Below are 25,630 nucleotides of genomic sequence, written 5' to 3' on the forward strand. Positions count from 1 at the left end.
CCTGACAGCGCCACTGTCTGCGAGGCCTAATGTTAAAAAATATTTAAAATATAAATACAGTGGCCTTTCGCTCCTCCAGAGTATTTCTCTCTCATCTCATTGTTGACTGTTTAGTGCATCTTTCCTCTTCTTAGGCGGGAGACCATTTCACATCTCAAAAAGTACACTGAATTATCATACATTACGCCATACACCATGCATTGTATATAGACAGCAATTATTCTTTTCTTTTGTTTTTTTTTCCACAGCAGCAGACTCAATACTAAGTGAGCCCAATTGATATTCCCAACGCTTATTTTTATTGGATGCAGTTTTTGGCAGAGGGTTTGAGAAATTGCTAAGCAGCCACTGCCCAATATCCTGATTGCATCTTAGAACCTGGGATTGTGGTCTTGTTTAGATTCGGGTTTCAGGACCTGATTACACTAGTGTGTTCCGACCGTGTGTAAAAACCTGTTGACACATTGGTCAGAATAAGTTTGAAGATACTGAACGCTTTCGATAATTACCGGATGCGTTAAATAACTCAACCTTCATTACATTTCAGCAGGTCAAAGCCGTAGAAAATGTAATATGGGAAAAGCATACAGTATTTTTAAAATCATGCCGATTTTTGTGTGTTAAACACCAAAATTAGCTGTTATTCCCCAATAACTCATAATATGTGTTATTTACCGTGCTCATAATCAGGTCCTTAGTTGGTAGTTTTTATGTAAACAGTCTCTCTAATTTTGTTTAATTTTCACTGGAATGGTATCAAATCCAAACTATTACTAAGTAACTAGAGAGCTGAAATTCCCTTCAGGTGACTTCCTGGTCTAATCCCTCTTACAGGAATACTCACCTCCTGGAAGGAGACAGGCCCTGGGAGGTTGGTGCAGAGCCTTTCACAGCGACCCTCTTCTGAAACATCATATAAAATAAATAACAAACATAACTTAACTCAGCCAACATGGCTTGACTCTTCCCTGACCTGACCACCATTCTCTCAGAGACCCCATCATTTCAAGTAATCTCCCCACTTGCCTGTAGGTCTACATTTGCCTAACTCTGGCCCTGGCCACCCTTCAGTTGAAAAGTTCCAAGATGACCCGGCCCCTCTCAATTTCCCCACATATTTATTTTCTTCCAACTGCCCCAGCCTCACTGGCTTTTTCATCCTACTCTAGAATCTCTTCATTTCCCAGTAAGTCTACACACTTTTAACTGTGATCCAGCACCTCTGGGCTTTCAGAGGCTCCCACTTTGGCCTGTAGTCTAGAAACTTCCCTCCTCTCCAGGTGTCTGACTTTGCTCATGACTAGTGGGCCCTGCTGTTCTGAAATCTCTCCATTGCCATATGGTTTAGTAAGGAGCCGAGTCGTATCTCTAACCTGATCAGTGTACTTCTTGCAAATCTTCTCTCATTGGCCTTTTGTGTTGGACTATTTCCTGCTCAGCCCCTACCACTTGCCCTTAAGTACCTGTTTGAAAGATGCAAAGAGGCTCCACTTCTATTACTTCTCTAAGAAATGCTTGCCTCCTAGATCACACAATGTAGTCCCCTCATACTATACTGTAGACCCACAGCCCTATCCCAACTAGTCCAGATCCATCCACAGTTCCAGTCAGCCATGATGAACAGAACACACATTAGGGGTCGAAGTAGGCAGGATCTGAGGGGCATGGTGTGCCAATATTTTTCTAATTCAAGAAAAACAGTTCTACTTTTTGTGAAAAGAGAACCTTCTTGGGTTGGTTAATTCTGAAAGTTGAAATGTTTCATCTGAAATGCAGTGCTTAATTTGTAAATAAAAAGGTGCCGGTGCTCAAAGCCCTCCTCAAACACGCGGCTGCTGCAATTAAATGTGTGAACTTGGAACACTAAGGAAGCGTAATCCTGAAGCCATCTCGGGCATCTTCAATCCATATAAAGCCACTCCCTGCCCCTTCAGCTCACTCTTGCAGCTTTCTACTTTCTCTCTTTGTGACACTTTTTCGTTTTTCCCTTCATCCGTCTTTCCCATATGTGTTTTTTGCTCGCAGCAAATGCTTGAGGCAGAAGAATAAGCCCCGGCCCTAAAAAATAAGTGAAACAACAAGCATAAATAAAGCACTGCTGAAATGTAAGGTAGGGAGTCTCCTACTCTGTGAAACCGAGAGAGAGGCAGACAGCTAAACACATCTTTTTGCTAGGTGCCCGCTTACCTGAAAGAAATGTAAATGTGTACAACCGTTTAATCTAAAAATATAAAGGGTGCCTGGAAGCCGTATTGGCTTTAATTGATGGAATCACTTGAAGTTTCCTGGTGACACAGATTTATTCTTATTGAGAGGTATTGCAAGGGAGTTACTAGCTGAGCTGTCAAGTATGTGCTTTTAATGGACAGTTATCAAAACAGTCAAACTATGCACAGTTTAGGTATTACTAAAATCTATATTTTGGAAGCACTTTATCTTAAAACTTTTTGACCATTTTGTAGCAGCCTATTTTATACTATGTGTAATGTAATTTTAAAATAATGATTTACATATTCACAGTGCTTTTCTTCACAGACTGGGTCCTCATAGTACTAAACATACACAAGTCATTATTCTCCACTCCATCAACCAGTATTTAATTCTGTGGCTCCATGGTTACGAACACAGACCTTTGAATTGGAATAACTAATAGAGCTTTCATAATGTACTATAGTACAACTCCCCCCGATTACCTTAACTTGCGTTTATTTTTCATTTAAGGTATGCCTTACTTTATATGTAGTTAGGTGAAAGGCCCAAAAATGCAACAGAATATTTTTTTAGTCACGCCTTTGACCCTGCCACCTTTGCGCACAGCATCACAATTACCATACTTTTTTTATTGCACTTCGAACACTGACTGAGCCAACGGACCCAGCTTCCGTCAGAAATAAAATAGCTTCTCTTCTGATGGATGAGAGAAAGTGTGTGTGAAGTGATGGGTAAGTGATAAACGAGAGGATGACCCAACGGGCGAGTTGATGAAATGGTGCATTTATTATTGAATGGGTACACGAGTAACAGAACAGATAGATGAATGCATGAGTGAGCGTATGAAGAGGGATGGGTGAACAGGCAAATGAGTATGTGGATGGATGAACGAGGGGCCAAATGAGTGAGTGCATGGATGGTGGAGTGGTTGGAGGATTGGTTGGATAAGCAGTAGGATGGGTGTGTGAATAGGTGAAAGGGTGGATGCCTGACTGCTCTTAAAGTTGACTTCTCACACAACAGCTGAAAGTCTGCCAGACACAGTATACCATATGCACTATCACAGTGCCTCTTTCGCCATTTTACAGGCTGATGCCTCACAAACTCCTTCGACTGCATATATTTCCGAGACTACTGTGGGGGATGCCTGAAAAGCCCTAAAAGTCATGAATCTGTTCCAAGTAGGGGCAAAAAGGACAGAAGTAAATTTATAAATCTTTAAAGAGGGCTTTGCGAATCAGCCCCAATCTGACTTTGTTTTTTAAACCATCAGTCTGGACACAGATACAGTGGCCTGGACCTGCCCACCGCAAAGGCACGGATGATAGAGACAATGTCAAGTATGGAAGGAGAAAACAAGACATATCGCTAAGACAATCATAAAGTAATGAAAAGTTAATGGAGGCTAACGAATATTGGCTGGAAGTGGTTTGATTTTTTTCATTTTGCACAATCACAGATTAATTGTGCTGGTTAACGGCTCTACATGCTCTTACCTGTGCACGAGGTGGTGTGTCATGAGCCCAGGGGCCGGTGCTATGTCAGCCTGCTCTAGCGTCTTGACAGGGGATACAAGGACATTGTCTGAACTTGGAGAGCGGAAAGCGCTGAAATCATGGGTTCCCAGCAGGAACTGTGCAGCTTCCTGCATGGCTGACACATCAAGGCACCTGCAGCAGCGGTAGAAGAAAAAATAAGTCAAATGAGTTGCATCACAAACTGAATGTTTTCTTGAAGCTCACATCAACATGTCCTGTTAATGCCCAATCCTTAGGGGCTCTTTTTATCAACTTTGACAAGTTAACAGGCCATGTTTGTCCTGCAGGGATTTGAAGCTGTTGCCTGTTGGATAGGCGAAGATCCTGTATGTCACTGGTAAATAATTCTCAGTATGTTTCCAGGCATGTTGTGAAGTGCCAATGACAAAGCGCAGAGATTTTGTTGTAAAATAGAACACAAACACTGAACTTACGGCAGGGCTGGTGAAGAAAATAAGTTAGTTACCTGTAGCTCTAGTTCTCCAGTATTGGAATCTTTCTTAGATTCACATTCTTAAATCCCCATCATCAAGATGGGAGTCCCCAGTATCTTATAATAGTAATACAATGTTAAACATAGATTATGAAGGCCCTAAGCTCTTAAATTTTTTAACATATCACAGTCAATTTAAAAAAGAGACCAAACTTAGGTTTCAGCCAGTCAGGCTGCTTTGCCTTGTGAGAATCTCCAGTCCCTCAGATTTTCCAAAACACAAGTGCAGGAGAACCACTTATAAAGCGAGAGAGGTGAGCTTCCCAGTGGAGGAGAGTGGGTTGCATGTGAATCTATGAAATATTCAAATACTGGAGAACTACAGTTACAGGTAAGCAACTTAGGGGGTGATTCTGACCGTGGCGGACGGCGGTCGCCGCCCGCCAAGCGGTTCCCGCCGAAAGACCGCTCCGCGGTCAAAAGACCGCGGCGGTCATTCTGGCTTTCCCACTCGGCCGGCGGGCGACCGCCGAAAGTCCGCCCGCCAGCCCAGCGGGAAACACCCTTCCCACGAGGACGCCGGCTCAGAATGGAGCCGGCGGAGTGGGAAGGTGCGACGGGTGCAGTTGCACCCGTCGCGAATTTCAGTGTCTGCAAAGCAGACACTGAAATTCTTCGTGGGGCCCTCTTACGGGGGCCCCTGCAGTGCCCATGCCATTGGCATGGGCACTGCAGGGGCCCCAGGGGCCCCGCGGCACCCCCTACCGCCATCCTGTTCCTGGCGGGAGAACCGCCAGGAACCGGATGGCGGTAGGGGGTGTCCGAATCCCCAAGGCGGCGGAGCGCGCTCCGCCGCCATGGAGGATTCTCAAGGGCAGCGGGAAGTCGGCGGTACACCGCCGACTTTCCGTTTCTGGCCGCGGCTGAACCGCCGCGGTCAGAATGCCCAGCGGTGCACCGCCAGCCTGTTGGCGGTGCTACCGCCGACCTCCGTCATGGCGGTAATTACCGCCAGGGTCAGAATGACCCCCTTATTTTCTTATTTCAGTATTGGAACTTTCATAGATTCTCATGCTTGAATCAGAGTATGTTGCATTAGTGAGGCACCACACTGTAACCTAACTTGCAAACATACAGTTCTATAGAGATATAAACAAACAGATATAAACTTAAACATATTATTCACGGAAACACAGCTGTGTGCATATAAGAAGACATATGGTTAAACACATGCAAAAATCCTAATGTGTAAAACAAAAAACAGAAAATGTAAACAGTGTGCAGAACTAGCAAGAGGACAGTGGGAAGGAGATAGCTCACCATTATTGGAAAAGATGTCTTAGCACCACTTGACCTATTGCTACATCACCTCGAGGTGTCGAGTCCTGGCAGTAGTGTTGCATAAAGGTGTGCCTATTCTTGCACATAGGTGCTCTGCAAATGTCCTGAAGTGGCATACCAGCAGTGATGTTGAGGTTGACATAGTTCTTGTATGGTGAGCATGTATTGATGTCTGCAACGGTTTTCCTGCTGCCTGTTGCCAGAAGTGAATTGCACTAGATATGCACCTAGCAATGCTATGTTTGGAAAGGGGATCCCCTTTCCATGGTGCGCTGTAAGCCACAAATAACTGGTTAGTCTTAGGAAAGCCTTTGGTTTTGTTTAGATAAAACTTGAGGCACACCTCTTGATGTCCAAAGAATAAAGAGCCTTTTTGGCTGGTGTTGAAGGGTCCAGTAAGAAGGTCTTCAGGATTACCGGTTCATTGAGGTGAAAGTCCTAAGGGACTTTAGGAATAAACTCTAGGTGTGTACGAAGGATTACACTATCATCCCTGAATTTCAGGAAGGGTTCCTGAATAGTTAGGGCTTGAATCTTGCTGACCCATCTGGCAGAAGTCAGGGCCACAAGGAGAGCAACCTCCAGGAGAGGTATTTTAAATCCGCTCTGTGAGTGGGTTCAAATGTGTGCCTAATGAGCTGTGAAAGCACCATGTTCAGTTGCCAAGATGGAGGAGGGCTGACTGGTGGGAAAACTCTAAACAAACCCTTCTTCTTGACAATTCTGGCAGCCCATAAGCATGGTGATGTGGCCGATTGCCTGAACCAGGATATCGCTGACAAGTGAACTCTGATGGGTGAATGAGCAACTCCTGAGCGTGCCAAATGAATAGGTACGGAAGGATCTCTTCAGGTGACAAAGACAAAGGATGTATCTGGCACTATATACAAAATATCTTCAATTTATGATGATAGGTTTTGTTTTTACTGTCCGGTAGGGCCCTGGCAAGTAGGTCTCTACAATCAGGAGAAATATTTAGCTGGGTGAATTTATTATGTTCATGAGCCAAGCTGATAAGTGAAGAGACTCGAGATCTGGGTGCAACACTTGACACTTGTTCAATGTCAGGAGAAAAGGTGTTGTTCCCAACTGGGTGTGAGGTTTCCCTCAAAGTAGCAGGTGGGCCGTAACAACGTTGGAGCTATCGGGATTATCCTGCAAGGTTCGGTCTACATCTTTGCGGGAACATTTTGAATGAGGGGAATGGGGGAAAGGCATAAGCAAAGATTTTGGACCATGCAATCGAAAATGCATTCCACCATGATCCCGGATGTTGATGACAGCTTGCACAGAATCAGCATTTGCTGTTCTGGGGGTTTCCAAAGAGGTTGAGATTCTGTTTGCCCCACTGCGAGAAATTTTAATTGAGGGTTGCCAGTTCCCACTAGTGGCAAGGTGTCTTTAGTCTGCTGAGAGTGTCCGCTATTTTGTTTTGCTTCCCTGGGATGTCCCTGCTAATAGATGCACTCCGTGTCAGATGGACCAATTCCAGAGGTCTTGTGACTCAAGTGAGAGGAGAAGTGAACTTGTACCCCCTTGTTTGTTTATATAGTGTATTGTGGTTGTATTGTCGGTACGTATCAGAACCAAGGAGTTCCTTATCCTCAGAAGGGAAGCCTGTAAGGCCAGGTGTACTGTCTTGAGCTTGAGTAGATTGATGTGATAACATCAGTGAGCCTTTTGCTACTTGCCGCTGACCTTAGAGCTAGTAGGTATCCTCCCCATCCTTCCAAGGAAGCATCAGTAATGTTGACCAATAGAGAGAATAGAATAGAATAGAGAAATGAAAGACTGACTGGTAGGTGTGTCTGTAGCATCCACCAATATAGGGCCTTGATTATGGCTGGGGAGACCTCGATGATGTTGTCAAAAGAACCTGTCGCCTGTACCCATTAGATGTCTAGTTCTTCCTGGAGGCCTGGAGGAGTCGCATTCATAGCCGGAAGAATGGAACTAGAGGAATGCATGATGACCATCATCCCCAATAGTGACTTGTAGAGGTGCATGAAAGAAACTCTTTTCTTTGAATCAACTTTGCTAATGATATTAGCCTTAGTAGTCTCTCTGATGTGGAGCACGCTTCGTTGAGTGTAGTATCTAAGGTTGCTTCCAAGAAGGTTATGCTTCTTGATTGTTGAAAGACTGACGTTTTCCAATTCAGAGTGAGACCCAGCTCGCTGAACAGAGTTGTGCAGGCAGTTGTTGACTTTTGTGTTGCTCGAGTTGCATGAGCCTTGACTAGCCAATCATCTAAGTATGGGAACTCCTTAAGAAAGCCACTACTGGTGCTAAAGACTTTGTGACTATTCGGGGGACTGACTTCAGACCAAAAGGAAGAACCCTGAACTGGTAGTGGCTGCCAGCTACTGTGAACCTTAGGAATCTCCCTTGCGAAGGATGGATGGGGGATGTGAAAATAAGCATCCTGCAGGTGGAGGGTTGACATATAATCTCCGTGATTTAGGAGTAGGAGAATATCGTGCAATGTTACCATTCAGAATGTGTTGAGATATGTGTTAAGATCTTTGAGGTTGAGAATTGGGCGCCATTCCCTCCACTTTTTGCGAATCAAGAAGAAACAGGAATAGAGTCCCTTTCCTCGTTGTGAAACAGGCACTCTCTCTCTTTTGCTCCCTTCCTGAATATATTCTTGACCTCCAATTTGAGCAGTTGTAGATGTTTTGGAATGGAGGTGTCCTTGCCACCCTGCTCTGCCTCTAGGTGTGGGCATGCTGTAGGCCGCTTGCAGCAATTGCAGTTGAGAGTACTGCAGACAGAATTGCTGAGAGGTAGATGTATATGAGGAGGTACCAATACTGTTGATAACCTCTTCTATATGATGGAAGCCATCGTCCTCTGGCACCCCAAAAGGGCAAATTCCTGAACTGAAGAGTTCCCAGTGTTTTAGCTTATCTGTCTCCATCTTCATAGTTTGTAGGACTTCATCCACATGCTTGACGATAAGAGCTTCTCCGCCAAATGGAAGATCCATTATTTTGTTTTGTACCTCAGGGCTAAGTGAGGTAGCTTTGAGCCAGCCTTGCCTCCTGAGTACGGTAGAACCTGCAAGCTGTCTAAATGCAGTCCTGGCAATACCCATGGCACAATCTACCACCTCTGCAGATGTGCGCTCCCCTTCCTGTAAGATCTTCTTGGCCTCTGTTTCAGCTTCCTCTGGTAAGTGGCCTAGATATGGCACAACACCAGCCCATAGTTGTCGATCATACCTTCCTAGAACAGCTAGAGAATTTGCTGCCTTGACTGTAAGCGCTAACATCAATGAAAAGCGCTTGCCAATATTATCAAGGCACCTGCCCTCTTGAGGTGCAGAGTTTGGAATGGAGGGGTTCTTGGATTTACGTTGGGCTACCTGTGTGATAACTGAGTTTGGCTTTGGATGGCTAATAAGGCAAATCAGAGCACCCTCTGGAGCCTTGTATTTTTTGTCTAGAAGCAGAAAAACCACAGTAACTGTGGCTGGAGTCCTCATTACCTTTAAGTCCTCTTCCTAAATTAGTTAACAATGGGCGTAGCTCTCACACTTTTCTGGAATGGCTCCTTGAAATTATAGAGAAAGCAGTACTTCTGCTTACTGGGCATGGGGAGTGTGAATCATTTGCTGCCCTTTCTAACAGATTATGAAATCCCCCAATATCTTCAGATGGGGCATCCACTGGAGTGGGCGATGGAGATGATGGTGTGGGTATGAGATAGTCATTCCGTATTGTGTAAACGTCGCAGACTTCCACTTCCTCTCTCTCATAATCAGATGTTGCTGGGTCTTGGAGAAGGTTTGTCTGTGGAGTATGCCTTGCTGATGTATGCAACAATACTGGTCTTTGTCTTGGAGTGGATGGTTGAACAATATGGCCCTCATTAAAACCATGGCGGTCAAAGACCGCCAGGGCTGTTTTGGAGGTTGCACCGCCAACAGGCTGGCGGTGCAATCTCGGGTATTATGACAGCGGCGGAAGTGCCGCGGTCATACCGCCGGGACTGGCGGTTTTCCGCCACAGTGGTCATGGCAGATTTAATCTGCCATGGCAGCGCTGCCCAGGGGATTACGAGTCCCCTTTCAGCCAGCCTTTTCATGGCGGTAGGAACCGCCATGGAAAGGCGAATCGCGGGGCCCCCTGGCACAGCCCCACACAGCATTTCACTGTCTGCACAGCAGACAGTGAAAAGCGCGACGGGTGCAACTGCACCCGTCGCACAGCCGCAACACCGCCGGCTCCATTTGGAGCCGGCTCCCATGTTGCGGCCGACATCCCCGCTGGGCCGGCGGGGATGTCATAATGGCCACCACGGGAGTGCGGCCGCATTGGCGGCAGCACGGCGGTTACAACTTGGTGGGCGGCGGTTGCTGCCCACCAATGTTGTAATGAGGGCCTATGTGATTTTGCAGGTTTGGAAGCTTGTTGTGCAGGAGCTGCGGTAAGTGGAAAATGCTTTCTATAACCTGATGAATTGCAAGTCCAAAACCAGAGAACCAGGCAGACATACCATTTCCTCCTGGTATGATTGTAGATATTGTTCATGAGAAGCATAGTAATCTTGCTGTTCATATTCCCCTTTATCATACCCCTCTTCCTCCTCCTGGAACGATACATACAACTCGGAGGGACTGGGCCAAGCTCCAGAGGGCCCCTCATCCTTGTGATCTTCATCATCCAACAGATAGGCTGGTACAAGAGGTATCACATTGCTTGGAAAGGTGCGCGCTGGGGTCAAAAATAAGCTTTTCTCGTGTTTTTGAAACTTTTCTCTTGTCAACAGGGTCGTCGATGAGGTTGAAAGAGTAGACGTCAAGAAATCGGTCTCTCCCGTCTACGGAGGAGTCGTCGGTCTCACTGTCGTGGATGAGAGAATGGACACCGAAGGACGAACCGTTGTCACTGCCATCGACAACGAAGTCAGGGAAATCTTCAGCGTTGACGGTCTAAGAAGAACATAAATAAGGACAAGGTGGTGGGCAGCCTTGAGATAGTGCTTGTAGTCATTGACACTACTGTGTATGTCTTTGTCATCGATGGTGCCGACAACAAGGTTTTCGTCAACAGTGGGGCTCTCATCGACAATCTGTCAGAAGATGGAGATGAAGAAGGCTTTTCAAAAGAGTGACAAACCTGAGGAGGTGGTGTAGGAGGTTTAGATGATGACCTTTTTTTTTTTTTAGCTTTTCTGAAGAGGTAGGTGGTCCCTTTCTCTCCTTTTGTTTGGAAGAAAGTTTACATTCCTGAGAAGTTTTGAAGGACTGCGGCCTTTGTAAGACCAATGAGTGGTCTATTTTTAAAAAAACTTTTTTAGGTTGTTTATAGGAGGAGCGAGAATGGGGTGATCTCTCCCTCTAATGTGATCTTCTTAAGGACAAAGAGGAGTCCTCACTATCAGAGTCTGACACCGGCTCCTTCCTAGTTTTGAGCTTTAGGAGCCAAATCAGCAACCTTCCTTCTCTGTCTTTCAATGCCTTGTAGAAAAGTTACGACATACCTTACAGTCCTTGGCAGTAAGATATGAATAAAGGCAACAAATGCAGTCCTGATGAGGATCCTCAGAGTGAAGCCTCGTTCTACAAGAGGTACTGCAAGTCCTGAAGAGACTTTTCTTCTCCTTATCTGACATGATGAAATCAGGGATGAAGTCAGAGAAAATTATTTGAAATGTATCAAAGTAGGTAAAACTGAGCAGAGCTCAGTGGAGAATCCCTAGCACAATGTGCGGCAGAACATCTGAGGGACTGGAGCTTCTCACAGGAGTGTTCTGGGGGCAAAGCAGCCTGATTGTCTGAAACCTAAGTTTGATCTCTTTTTTAAATTGACTGTGATATGTTACAAAATTGAAGGGCCTATGACCTTCATACTCTATGTTCAACATAGTATTACTGTGATAAGGTACTGGGGACTCTCATCTTGTCGACTGAGAATGATTCAAGCAAGTACATTTATAAAAAGTTTCAATACTGGAGTAATTTGGAGTATTAGAATTAACTTTGTAGGGTATAAATGTTTAAAACCTTTGAGGACAATATTGGAGAATGTGATATGCTAATTTCAGCAAGGTAAACCTCCCTTCCCCAGCCCCAACCCATCTCCTATCCTTATCTCAAGTCCTATTTCTTATCTTATCTCCTATCCTATTCTCTTAACCCAGCTCCTATCTTATTGCCATACCTATATCTTGTATCCTATCACCTGTCCTAAACTATCTCAAACCTTTATCTTTTCTTAATCGCCTATCCTACATGTACCTCCTATCGTAATCTCTTATATTATCAACAATACTTCTCTCTATACCAATCACCTATCTTGTCACCTAAACCTAACTTCTACCATAGGCTGGTCACATGCCTGCTCTTCTATCCTTTTTGCATATCACTATTTCTATATCTCCTATCCACAGTCCTCTATTTTCTACCTCTATCACTATATCTCATATCACTATTCTTATAATTTAGCTCCCTATCCTGAGCTCCTACCCTAATATCATATCCTAATCTATTTTATCATCATCTCCACTTTTCCACTCATCTCCTATCCTGTCCTATCCCATCCTTATCTACTTATATGTCTTATTCTACCCATATGTCTTATCATATCCTTATCTCCTATCCTAATCTCGTAACCTTAGCTCCTATGGTAATCTACTAGTTTTTTCTTATCTACTATCTTACCTTAACTACTATCTTATCCTTATCTCCTACTGCATTTCATTTTTATCTCATATGCCTAACCCTGAATCTTATATTTATATTAACTGTTATCGCGTGACCGTCTCTCCTGTCCAATTCCAAACCTTAATTTGATCTGGTGGTTGCAAGAGGGGCCCACAACCAGGGCTTATTTTTCCTCAGCTAAATGTGATCCAGAGCAAGATAGAAAAAAACACAAAAGAGGTAGAGGAGGATGAGAAAGAAAACAAACAACAGCAAAGGGAGAAAGCAAGAATGACGAAGAACCTGCAGAAGTGAGCGAAAAAGACAGGGAGTGTCTCGCCATGGTTTAAAGTGGTATGAGGTGGAATCAACATTATATCGCATTGGTACTTGGCACCCCATCCTTCGGTTGTGGGCTTCTGAGCAAAACTTTGGTCACCAGCACCTATTCTTTTACCAATTAAGCACTGTCATATTCCAATCTCTTGTTCTATCATTATCTCCTATTTTCATCTTCTATTCTGTCTTTACCTCCTATCATAATCTTCTATCTTATCCATATCTTCTATGCTTTCCGTACCTGTTGTCCTAACCTCAATCCTTAGCTCCTATGTTAATAACCTACTTATCTGCTATCCTATCCTTATCTTCTATCCTTAGATATCTTATCATCTTCTTATCTTCTATCCCTATTTCTTTATTCCTATCCTTACTTTGTATCCTTATATCCTATTGTATTTTTATTAGGGGTGGGTGAAAAATTCCTCTCCGTCAGCAGAGTTTTGGCCACAGTTACAGTCAAATTCTGCACTCTGTTGCACAGCGGAGTTCTTTTTTGTGCGCAGCTCACCAACAGTAAGTTGGTGAGCAAGAATTGGCATCCCCTGGTGCGATTTTCTGGTGCTAGGAGGGCACCTGACGAGATTTTCCCAACGTGGGCGGTCATGACCATTCACGCTAGAAAAATTGCCACTCGAGTAGAAAATCTTCTTGAGCGGAAGCAAAACCAACTCAGCAGTAGCGCCTTCAGGCACGCCGCAGGGTGCTTTTTGCACTTTCTCAACACAGGTGTAATTATATCCTGTATTTAACAACTGGTCCATCTTGACCACTGACTTCATTTTGTGCCTAGCTTAGCTTCCCAAACCGTCACCTTGGTGACCACCAGCTCCATTCTGATTAAAGACTCCATTTTGTGCTTAACTTAGCTTTAGCCACCGTCACGATAGAGGTGCAGAGTGTGCAGGTATTTTTCAGAGCACAAGTTATGCAATGTGTTTTTTGCTCATGTTTTCACTCTTTGTGATCTTTCTCACCAAGGGTTAGAACAGGGGTATGAGTTAGATAAGGATGCGCCAGGATGATCTTTATGGTATGGCAAGGAACCGATGGGTCTTAGAAGAGCACCTTGGGATGTGGCCAATTTACAAAGTGTCCTTCTCAAAACCAATCTGTTTTGGCCAGTGTTTGAACAACAACTCACTGGATGGGAGGAGGATTTCTAGAATTCTCCTCTCCGGCTTGTTTAAAGTATATAAGAGGAGGAAACTAGGCAGCTGTGAAAAATATTGAATTCTGGTCGGGACGGGGACAACTGTGCCCGCCACTCTCCCTTGAGGGCAGTTCTCTCTTCACGGTCAACTGGGTTCACAGCCTGTTGCTGGCAAGGAAATTAAGCAAGCGAGCCCCATGGTGATGAATTCTTTTTGATTATTATTTGCATTGTGCTTGAATATATAATCACTGTATATGCAGATACATAATCCATGATTGAAGTAATGTATTTTCATTGTTTGTGTTTATGAGCATTATTATTCTACTGCTGTGATTATTTTTGTAGGTGTATTCGTGTTGCTGCATTTGACCTACATACCTCCTCTATTCAAAATTGAAACAGTGCTTTAATAAGTTTATTACTCAGACTAAGAGCTCTGTGTTGGTGGAATTCCTTTTATTCGTGTTTCCTCTCAGTTTAAAGTAAAGCAATACACTTTTATTTCACTGCAGTGACTTTCTTCAAATGTGCACCTGTGTTGTACACAATTGACCTTTTTATTGAAACCTTGCAAAGTTCCTTGATAAATGTGTTTCTCGGACTGAGAGGGGTGCATACCAGAAATTCCTTTCAGCATTTGTGTATTTCTTCTTAGTCTGCAGTAAAGCAAAACAGCAGGTCAAGCTTGTGGTGCTGAAAATCAGCACAGGCAGCGCAAGATGCCGATTTCTGCCAGCTGGCGGAACTCCATGGGATCTCGAGGAGTTTTATGTGAAATCCGCAAGTTCTGCCCACCCCTATTTTTATCTCATATTGCTATCCTGCTATTGTTATCTCCTATGTTGTCTATCCTTGTCTCCTAACTGACCTCAGTGCTCTATTTGAGACTGTGGTTGCTGGTGGGTCACACCAGCACTCATTTTTGTGGACAGGCATTTATTTTTCTTCAACAGACTTTGATTAAGAGCAAGCGAGAAAACAACACAAAAGGAGTAAAGGAGGAGAAAGAGAAAGACACAAAAACTATGACAAATGGAAAAAACAGGAACAACAAAATGCCTGCAGAAGTGAGGTAAGGAGGCAAGCAGTGTCCGCTGGTGGATCAAAGAAGCATGAGTTACAATCAAGACTACACTGCCTTGGTATCTGGCACTCATAGCTTCTATAGCGCTGGTTGTGGGATTCTGAACAAAATGTTGGAATCCAACACTTATTCTTTTAGAAATTAAGCACTGTCATATCCTGATCTCCTATTCTATTATCTCCTAACCTTACCTCATATCCAAATCTCCTATTTTATCCTTATCTATCTTATACTTATCTCATATACCTATCTGTGCATCTCTATCCTATGCTTATCTTCTATCCTTATTGTCTATCCTTTTTTCCTGACCCTATCCATATGTCCAAATGTGTCCTATCCCTCTGATCACTATATTGTATTGTATTGTATTGTAATCGTATTTATATAGCGCTTACTACCCCTGACGAGGCGTCAAAGCGCTTTTTTCGATGAGTAGCACGCTACTCCGGTACCCAAAAGAATTAGTGATGGATTAGTATAATTTAATAAGGAGTACAGTTTTAGTATTATTATGAGTTAATTTGAGTTGCGGATATGAGAGTTTGTTAGTTAGATTGACTGGAGTAATGGAGGGGTGGAGGAGGAAAGAAATCCAAAAGTGTTAATTGGGAGTTTATCCTTCATTTACTCAATCCAAAGGCTTGAGATGAATAAAAGGGGGAACGGAGGGGAAAGAGGATGTGGAAGGGTTAGGGAGAGCATAGAAGGAGGGTGAGATGAATGCAGGAGAATTTAGTAGGGTTGTGTGGGAGGTCACAGAGGTACAGTGAGGTTTGGTGAGTTAGATGTGGAGGGAAGAGCTTAGGCAGAGATGTTTAGGAGATGAGAGTGGTCAAAGGGATTTGGGATGAGTCCGAGTGAGAATGGAGGATAGTTTGATAGAGACATGACATAAGAGTGATGAGTAGATAAGTGTGATAAAAGAGAGCAGAAATTCATAGATATCTAGTATAACAACCCAAAAAACCAGGAGCCATGCAAAGATCCACAAACATGCCAGGCACAGAAACAACATATACACATACATACACATATATATATATATATATTTATACACACACACATATGAATACTACACACATATGCACATATAATACATAATTAGAATCATGGGTAAAAAATACTTAGTCATCCATCCATCATCCTGGTAAAAGGCGGGAATTCCTTTACCTACTTCGAGGGTGGACGGGGTGTCGCTCAGTGGGCGGAGCTTACAGGTGCTTTATAAAGGAAGAGCCTTCTACTCTGTGTCTCCAGCAGAGGAAGACAGAACCCGCGCGTCACAGTCAGGTACAGCCTACGCTCCAGTACATCATCAGTTCACCTCAAGGAAGGATTGTAGATCTTTTCCTGCTATGGGATCTCTGAGCGCATAGCCTTGCTTTATCTTTGCCAAGCTCAAGAGTTAGGGCGGCTTGTCCTTTCCAGAAGCTGAGCTTCGACTGCGGCACCTGCTACGTTTATATTTGGAAGTGCTTCCTTTGAGGTTTAGTTTCTGTAAAAAGAGCATCGTGGCCTACCCAAACCGGGGTATTTTCTATGAGTATGCCAGTAAGCGTTACCTAGCATGTTTTATACGCCCCGTTTATATTGTACACTAAGGGTACGTGATGGGCCACGGGGTAAAACGTCTCCAGCAACCTTGTGTGCCTTTGGCAATGTGATTGTTACTAGTGCGTCTTTGTGGAGATGTCCTCGTGCTTCTGAGCATTAACAACGTACCACCGGAATCGGCGGTAAAACGCAGTGGGGTCGTTTTGGAAAGCTGTCCATCATCCTGGTAAGAGGCGGGAATTCCTTTACCTACTTCGAGGGTGGACGGGGCGTGGCTCAGCGGGCGGAGCTTACAGGTGCTTTATAAAGGGAGAACCTTCTACTCTGTGTCTCCCGGAGAGGAAGAAAGAAACCGCGCGTCACAGTCAGATACGGATTACGCTCCAGTACATCATCAGTTCACCTCCAGAAATTGAGCTTCGACTGCGGCACCTGCTACGATTATAATTGTAAGTGCATCCTTTGAGGTTTAGTTTCTGTAAAATGAGCATCGTGGCCTACCCAACCGGAGTATTTTCTACGAGTATGTCAGTAAGCGTTACCTAGCATGTTTTATACGCCCCGTTTGTATTGTATACTATTGTATCTGTGTCTCCAGGAGAGGAAGATAGAACCCGCGCGTCACAGTCAGATATAGATTACGCTCCAGTACATCATCAGTTCACCTCCAGAAGCTGAGCTTTAACTGCGGCACCTGCTACGATTATAATTGTAAGTACTTCCTTTGAGGTTTAGTTTCTGTAAAATGAGCATCGTGGCCTACCCAACCGGAGTATTTTCTACGAGTATGTCAGTAAGCGTTACCTAGCATGTTTTATACGCCCCGTTTATATTGTATACTAAGGGTACGTGATGGGCCACGGGGTAAAAACGTCTCCAGAAACCTTGTTTTCCTTTGGCAATGCGATTTTTACTAGTGCGTCTTTGTGGAGATGTCCTCGTGCTTCTGAGCATCAACAACGCACCACCGGAATCGGTGGTAAACGCAGTGGGGTCGTTTTGGAAAGCTGTCCATCATCCTGGTAAGAGGCGGGAATTCCTTTACTTACTTCGAGGGTGGACAGGACGTGGCTCAGCGGGCGGAGCTTACAGGTGCTTTATGAAGGGAGAACCTTCTACTCTGTGTCTCCAGGAGAGGAAGATAGAAACCGCGCGTCACAGTCAGATACAGCTTACGCTCCAGTACATCATCAGTTCACCTCCAGGAAGGATTCTAGATCTTTTTCTGCTATGGGATCTCTGAGCGCACAGGCTTGCTTTATCTTTGCCAAGCCTAAGAGTTACGGTGGCTTGTCCTCTCCGGAAACTGAGCTTCAACTGAGGCACCTGCTACGTTTATATTTGGAAGTGCTTCCTTTGAGGTTTAGTTTCTGTAAAATGAGCATTGTGGCCTACCCAACCGGGGTATTTTCTACGAGTATGTCAGTAAGCGTTACCTAGCATGTTTTATACGCCCCGTTTATATTGTACACTAAGGGTACGTGATGGGTCACGAGGTAAACGTCTCCAGCAACCTTGTGTGCCTTTGGCAATGTGCTTGTTACTAGTGCGTCTTTGTGGAGATGTCCTCGTGCTTCTGAGCATCAACAACGCACCACCGGAATCGGCGGTAAACGCAGTGGGGTCGTTTTGGAAAGCTGTCCATCATCCTGGTAAGAGGTGGGAATTCCTTTACCTACTTCGAGGGTGGACGGGCGTGGCTCAGCGGGCGGAGCTTACAGGTGCTTTATGAAGGGAGAACCTTCTACTCTGTATCTCCAGGAGAGGAAGATAGAACTCGCGCGTCACAGTCAGAAACAGATTACGCTCCAGTACATCATCAGTTCACCTCCAGGAAGGATTCTAGATCATTTCTGCTATGGGATCTCTGAGCGCATAGCCTTGCTTTATCTTTGCCAAGCCCAAGAGTTAGGGTGGCTTGTCCTTTCCAGAAGCTGAGCTTCAACTGCGGCACCTGCTACGTTTATATTTGGAAGTGCTTCCTTTGAGGTTTAGTTTCTGAAAAATGAGCATCGTGGCCTACCCAACCGGAGTATTTCTACGAGTATGTCAGTAAGCGTAACCTAGCATGTTTTATATACGCCCCGTTTATATTGTACACTAAGGGTACGTGATGGGTCACGGGGTAAACGTCTCCAGCAACCTTGTGTTCCTTTGGCAATGTGATTGTTACTAGTGCGTCTTTGTGGAGATGTCCTCGTGCTTCAGAGCATCAACAACGCACCACCTGAATCGGCGGTAAAACGCATTGGGGTCGTTTTTGGAAGGCTGTCCATCATCCTGGTAAAAGGCGGGAATTCCTTTACCTACTTCGAGGGTGGAGGGGCGTGGCTCAGCGGGCGGAGCTTACAGGTGCTTTATAAAGGGAGAACCTTCTACTCTGTGTCTCCAGGAGAGGAGGATAGAACCCGCGCGTCACAGTCAGATACAGCTTACGCTCCAGTACATCATCAGTTCACCTCCAGGAAGGATTCTAGATCTTTTCTGATATGGGATCTCTGAGCGCACAGCCTTGCTTTAGTTTCCAAAGAAACTATAAATAAATAGAAATATACATATAATCTGAAAAAATAATTATCCACATAGGCATATGCAGTTCATAGTTGTTTGAAAAAGGTGGTTATGAAGGAAAGAGCCAACTCTTGAGTAGTTTCCTGAAAACAAGAAAGTTATCTGTGGCTCTTATAGTTGGGGGTAATGAATTCCATAGTTTGGCTGCTTGGACGGAGAAGGATGTACCACCTACGGTCTTTTTCTTGTATGGTGGTGTTCTAAGGCGGGGTGCCAGTCTTGAGCGGAGGGTTCTTTGTTGAATGTATTTGGTAATTTTTTTTCTGATGAAAAGCGGTCCTGTTCCATGTATAGCTTTGTGGGTGATACAAAGCAGCTTGAAAGCGCATCTTCTGGCAACGGGTAACCAGTGTAGTGCTCTCAAGGCAGGGGAGATGTGGGCTTGCGGCTTTACATGTAGTAGTAGCCTGGCTGCGGAATTCTGGATACGTTGTAGTTTTTTCATAACAGATAGAGATGATCCATGGTAGAGGCTATTGGCATAATCCAGTTTGGATAATACAAGTGAGATAGTAGCTTGCACCTTGTGTGGAAATCCGAGGTGAGGGAAAATGCGTTGTAAAGTCTTTAAGGTGATGAAGCTTGTGCGTGCTAATTTGTCTACTTGGGTATTCATAGTTGGTTTGGAATCCATGGTGATTCCTAGGTTTTTCACTTCCTTGGATAATTGAGGAGGTGGTCCGAGATCGTCAGGCCAGACGCACAGAGGGTCATAATGTTTCCAGTCACCACATGTGACTATTTCAGTTTTGGAGGTATTTAGTTTGAGATGGCTCCAGGTCATCCACTGATCAACGGCTCTGAGGCAACTGAAGATTTGAGAGTTTTCAATGTTTTTGGGGTCTTCTAATTGAAGTAGTATTTGTGTGTCATCTGCATAGTTGTAGCATGTGAGATGGAAATCATTGATCAGTTCGGGTAAAGATATCATGTAGATGTTAAAAAGCAAAGGTGAGATGCTTGACCCTTGGGGGACCCCTGTTTTTGTGAGGTAGGGTTCGGATGAGAAGGGGGGTGAGTGGATGATATTTGCTCTTTTTTGGAGATAGGAAGTAATCCAGTCGAGCGCAATCCCTTGTATGCCGGCTTCGTGGAGTCTTTGAGTTAGGGTGTCATGGTCAACCGTATCAAAGGCAGCTGAGAGGTCCAAGAGAAGTAGTGCAGCAACTCCATTTCGGTCAACTGTGTTTTTAAGATTGTCCCAGATTGCCATGAGTGCCGATTCAGTGCTTCTTCCTGGGCGGAATCCAGTTTGTATCCCTATCCCCATATCCCCTATCCCTAGCTCCTTCCACTATCTTTTCACAATATCTCCTATTCTTATGTTTCTTGCCCCTATCCCTATAAATCCTATCCTTTCATCTCCTATCCCTTCCTTTATATTTCATACCCTTCCCTTGTATCTCCTATCCCTTCCCTCATATATCTCATATCCCTGCCCTTATCTCTCCTATCCCTATCTCTTATCTGTATTCCATCCCCTCCCATCTCATATTCCTATCCCTGTCCTTTCCCTCTCCTGTCATGAACCATTTTATCCTATCTCAGTTTCATGTAATGTTTTGGGATAAGACCCTACCTTAGAAAGTCAGGAAATGTACCAAATGAAGAAGATAAAAAACTGGACAGTGGAGACTTCAGTCATGAAGAACAATAGCTTGCAGAGTCAGGTCCAAACGATTCTGCCCCAGCCATCTGAGGAATGTATGTTGACTTACAAGTCACAGAGGGCAGAGCCCTACAAAGTGTTAACGGACACTGAAGACCGTGACAGGCAACATTGGTTGTTTCACCTCTATCGCTTAATGGTACAGTTTGCACAATAATTCTAGTCCCTAACCTTTGCTGTTGTTCCCACGGTTTTCCTCCTTTCTATTATTCATTGTGCTGACCGTTGTTTTTCAATCCTCTTCTGATTCCTCTCTTGACACTGAGGTGACGGGGGGCTTAGGGAACAGGGTGGGAGGGGGGGGAAGACAACAAAAAATATAATAATAAATAAAAAAGTACCTTCCTCGCCGCCTCCGCCGTGCCGGTACTCACAGCAGGCACAGGCTCCCAGCCTGCCCTGCGGCCAATCCTTACACTGGCAGTGCATAAAAACAGTGTTAGGATTGGCCGGAGCACCCTGGCTTGGCGCTTTGAGGCAGAATGAAAGCCTCTGCCTGCTGTCACCAACCCGGCTACACAGTGCCGGGTTGGAGAGAGCCCAATGCGCTTGTGTGTTTGGCTGGCCCAAGACAGCCGGCCAAACATACATGCGCACTGCGGGAAGTGCTGTGCACTCCCTCTCCATCCCTGTCAAGCCCGCCCCTTAGCAAAGTAAAACGATAATAAACATAATTTATTATTGTTTTATTGTAAAAGGATTGCGGCTGATGCTGCTGGCGGGGGCGATGCTCCTCTGCCATACCGGAGGGGCCGCCGCTATGCTCCGTCACTCCTGGAAGTTGATACGATACAAGCAAATGTAACACCTCTAGGGGGATTAACATCCCTGTCCTTCGAGCCACTTTACAAGGGTTATAACATTACTTCCCTGGTCCACATTCTTCTCTATTGCCCCACAGTTTCCCTAATTCCTAATGTGTGGTATACTCACCTGACATGAATCCAACACTAAATTGTGGTAACCCTGTACTTACCTCTCTATTAAACTACTTCTTACCTCGGGTGCCTTGCTAGGATAGTTACCATCGGCGAATTGGAGCACCAGTTACCTGCTATTCTGCCAGTGCTCATACCCCTGCTTCCATATATATAATTAGGTAAAAGGCTGGAGTGGTGCCCAGATTTTGGGAGGGCGGAAGTGTGACTATGTTCTACAAACTTCTTTAAGACGTCAAATCTGGAAAATATCACTCAAAGTCTATGTGTTAGACATTTAATATTGCAGAGTTCAGCTGGTTGTTACATGGCCAGGTTCGCCGAATCAGTCATATGCCGGAAATAGCTTTGCAGACAATTAACTCTTAAATAGAAACCCCATCAGGATCTTATGTACAGCAGGTGGTTGAATGCTCTCTGAGTGCTTCGCAGGTGCGTAGGACTTAATAGCACAAGAGCAGGCGCTGAAATCTGACCTGATATTGCATCTTTTACATACAGCTCAATCCTGACCTGCTCATTTCACCGAGGAGGGTCGCAAGCCGCCTTCAAGTGGCTAAACATGTTTTACTCAACTAGTGTTTTCATTAAGAGTTGAACACAGATATGGCTACCATGTGTACTGAGTCGGGACTCCATGTCCTGAGACCTACCACAGGTCTGGGCAGGGATTCCTACTTCAAGGATGGTTTTCCTGTTCTCAGGATGCATTCCCTATTTCGAGGCAGGTCTTCCTGCTCTGAGGCGGGGGTTGCTGTTTACATATAACATACCTTGTGACGCTGGAATGCCTAGGATACGACTCAGAGAGAGAGAGGGGGGAGAGACCGAGTAGATGCATTTTGGGAGATGTTTTATATATAAAAAAAGAAAGGTAACGTACCCTGTCCTCAGGCCCCAGCAAAGTTTTCGCTCAAACACCGGCATGTGAGACCGATCTGTGCATCCTGTCAGCAGCCGGTACACATATGTCCTTGACACGGCCCGGTAACGCGCATGGAAGTCTGTGGGCACACGATAAGCTTTCAGTATGCTGTAAGAAGAATAGAGTTGAACTGTGATAGCTTTTCTGACCACCACTGATTATTTATAACACAAAGTGTGGATTTCATAGGAGCCTGAGGCTAACATGAGTATTTGAGTGTACAATGAAACCCTTCAGAACATCATCAAATATCTCAGCTTGAACAGCGACTTGTAAAGTTACATCAAGTGCAATGTATTTTCTATTATGCTAGCAGGATGCATATAATGAAAGTCTACCATGTGTATAGTCCTAAAGAACTTTTCGAGTCTGAATACCCCTAACGGTTCTGGGATTCTCGTTGACAGGAGTCAAGGTAAGTTCTTGTCTTTGATGATGAAAGCAATTTATAGCACGCACAGCTTCTCCATGGAATGTCCTGGCACAGAAAGCAGAGGTCGGAAGGTGAACGAAAAGAAGTTAATCCTGCACAAAAAGCCAAGTTTTAAGCCTTTTCTTGAACACTGCAACATCTTTCACTGCGTGCAACTCAAGAGGTAGCTGATTCCATGCTACTGAGCTCAGATAAGTGAAAGAATTCTGGAGACCACTGCCAAAAGTTTGTTGGCAGATCTCTCTAGGAGGATTATAAATTCCAAACCTGGCTCTGAGATAGGAAGCCCCAGTTGGGTACAGGGCACCATGCACCAGAACAAGAGCCTTAAATCTAGCTCTTTTACTGATGGGCGCCAGTGTAAGGCCCGCAAATAGGGCGAGATCTGTGTTCTAGCTGGCACATTTAACAGAAGGCGGGCTGCTGCATTATGGACCACTTGGAGCCCATCCACCTGATGTTCCAGTAGTCCAAAGTATAAGACATTACCATAATCTACTTTTGATGTTTTAAAAGACTGAATTACTATTTTGGCTGGAAAGGACAGAAAGGGAAGGCATTTTATTAGGGACCGCATGATGCCAAAACAGGTGCCTATCAGAGCTTTAACTTGAGACTCAAAGGTCAAGATGTTATTAAATGTAATCCCCAGATTTCTGACTATGCCACTATGAGGTCCTGGGGTGGAAACATCCTCGGGCCAGAAATTCTGCCAGAAATCTGGTGGGATGTTACCAAAGATAAGAATTTCACTTTTCTCTTCATTACATTTGAGTTGGTAGGTTGCTAGACATTAAGAGACTGCTGTTTAACAGGCTGAAATCAGTGTGCCAATCAGCCCTTCTCCCTTACCCCATGGAAATAGCAGTTGTGTATCATTTGCACAGGAGATCACTTTGGCTCCCATGTCTTCTGCTAGTTGGGTCAGAGGGCAAAGGTAAGTGTTAAAAAAGTGTAGGATTTAGAGCAGAGTCATGGGGAACTACCACAGACAGTACAGAATTTACCCCGGTATCAATAATAGTTTTAATATGTTTTGAGACCTCCAACAAAGCAGTCTCAGTACTATAATAGGGTCTAAACCGATTGGCTAGGGTGTAGTAGAATGCTGACTTCCAGATAGCTGGAGACCACTTTATTCATGTTTTTCCAGTATTTTAGGAAGAGCTGCAACAAGGAGATCGGCCTGTAGTTAGATGGAATACTAGGATCCACCAATGGCTTTTTCACTAAAGGTAGCATCTTTGCCTGCTTCCAAGAGCAGGGAACTGTGGCAGTTGCTATTAATGCATTACGTATCATATTTGCCACAATAGTGGACTCTGAGGCAAACAGATTAGGGGGCAAGGATTTACTGGAGAGCAAGATTTAAGGGCTTTCAGAGATATCAATGAGCAATCGAAACAGGCTCAAAATTAGTCACCTTTGCCTTAGAAAAAGTAATCACACTGGCTTGCAATTTATTCCGTAGATCTTTATCCAGTCTCATGGAGGAAGACAGGCTGGTTTGGATGCTTAACATTTTAGTGTGAAAAAAACTGGCTAGTTGTTCGCACCACTCCGCCTTGCTAATGGTGACATAAAATTATTTTGGAAGGAGGATTGGGAGCACGCTGCCTCACATCCCAGCACAGTTCGCCCCTTTGCATCCTGGTAAATGCAGTTCACAGTTAGCGCTTACTTGAAAATTATCTGTAGTTTTTCACCAAAGTTGGTGCAGACATTGCTGTAGATCTCTAGACATGTGTTTCTGGGTTTAGCCCTTCATCAGTAGAGAGTAGAGAACAAAGAAAATTAATCTGGGGTTAGTGGAAATGCTGCCAAAATCCTCTCAGGTCAAGTACCACTCACAGGCACATCTCCAAAGCTCATCAGTTTACTGGCTCAAGGGAGCCTTTTAAACAGGAATGGGGATTGGGAGCACACTGCCTCACATCCCAGCACAGTTCGCCCCTTTGCATCCTGGTAAATGCAGTTCACAGTTAGTGCTTACTTGAAAATTAACTGTAGTTTTTCACCAAAGTTGGTGCAGACATTGCTGTAGATCTCTAGACACGTTTTCTGGGTTTAGCCCTTCAACGGCTCCCGTGAGCCCCTGAGCTGACGAGCTCTAGTGAAGCAACTGTGCGCCTAGTGAGTGGTACAAAAAACTGAGAATACGTTTAGGCGGCATTTCAAGCAGCCCTGTCTGCCACACTCTGCTCTCCGCTGATGACGGTCGAAAGCCAGAAACACGTGTCAGCAGATACGGCTTTTTGCTGCACCAACATATGGTGAACAATTTGTTACAATGTTACAGCACTGGCTGCACCCATTTACGGTGAAAGACTTTTGAAATATTATTCTAATTCATTCTAATGACTGCATTTACCATGATGCTTTGGGGCTATTCGAGCTGAAATGTAAGACAGGGTGCTACCTTTTTGGATTGTGTATTTAACGGCTCCCGTGAGCCTTTGAGCTGACGATCTCTGGTGAAGCACTTGTGCGCCTACTGAGTGGTAAAAAAACCTGAGAATACGTTTAGGCGGCATTTCAGGCAACCCCGTCTGCCACACTCTGCTCTCCGCTGATGACGGCCGAAAGCCAGAAACACATGTCCGGAGATAGGGCTTTTTGCTGCACCAACATATGCTGAACAATTTGTTACAATGTTACAACACTGGCTGCACCCATTTACGGTGAAAGACTTTTGAAATATTATTCTAATTAATTCTAATGACTGCATTTACCATGATGCTTTGGGGCTATTCTAGCTGAAATGTAAGACAGGGTGCTCCCTTTTT

The 25,630-nt window shown here is 44.6% G+C and overlaps 1 protein-coding gene across 2 annotated transcripts in view; it reads right to left on the reverse strand.

The window, feature by feature from the left end:
• The window catches only part of PUSL1 (pseudouridine synthase like 1), a 433,096-nt gene that overhangs the window by 128,734 nt on the left and 278,732 nt on the right, over positions 1-25,630 (reverse strand). For both annotated transcript variants that reach the window (XM_069241083.1, XM_069241082.1), the window contains exons 4-5: positions 22,370-22,519; positions 3,708-3,881 (exon numbers count right to left, since the gene is read on the reverse strand). In XM_069241083.1, coding sequence (XP_069097184.1) covers positions 3,708-3,881; positions 22,370-22,519 — 324 coding nt within the window. The remainder of the gene's footprint in view (positions 1-3,707; positions 3,882-22,369; positions 22,520-25,630) is intronic.

The sequence above is a fragment of the Pleurodeles waltl genome, chromosome 6 (genome assembly GCF_031143425.1).
Source record: "Pleurodeles waltl isolate 20211129_DDA chromosome 6, aPleWal1.hap1.20221129, whole genome shotgun sequence".
Taxonomy (NCBI): domain Eukaryota; kingdom Metazoa; phylum Chordata; class Amphibia; order Caudata; family Salamandridae; genus Pleurodeles; species Pleurodeles waltl.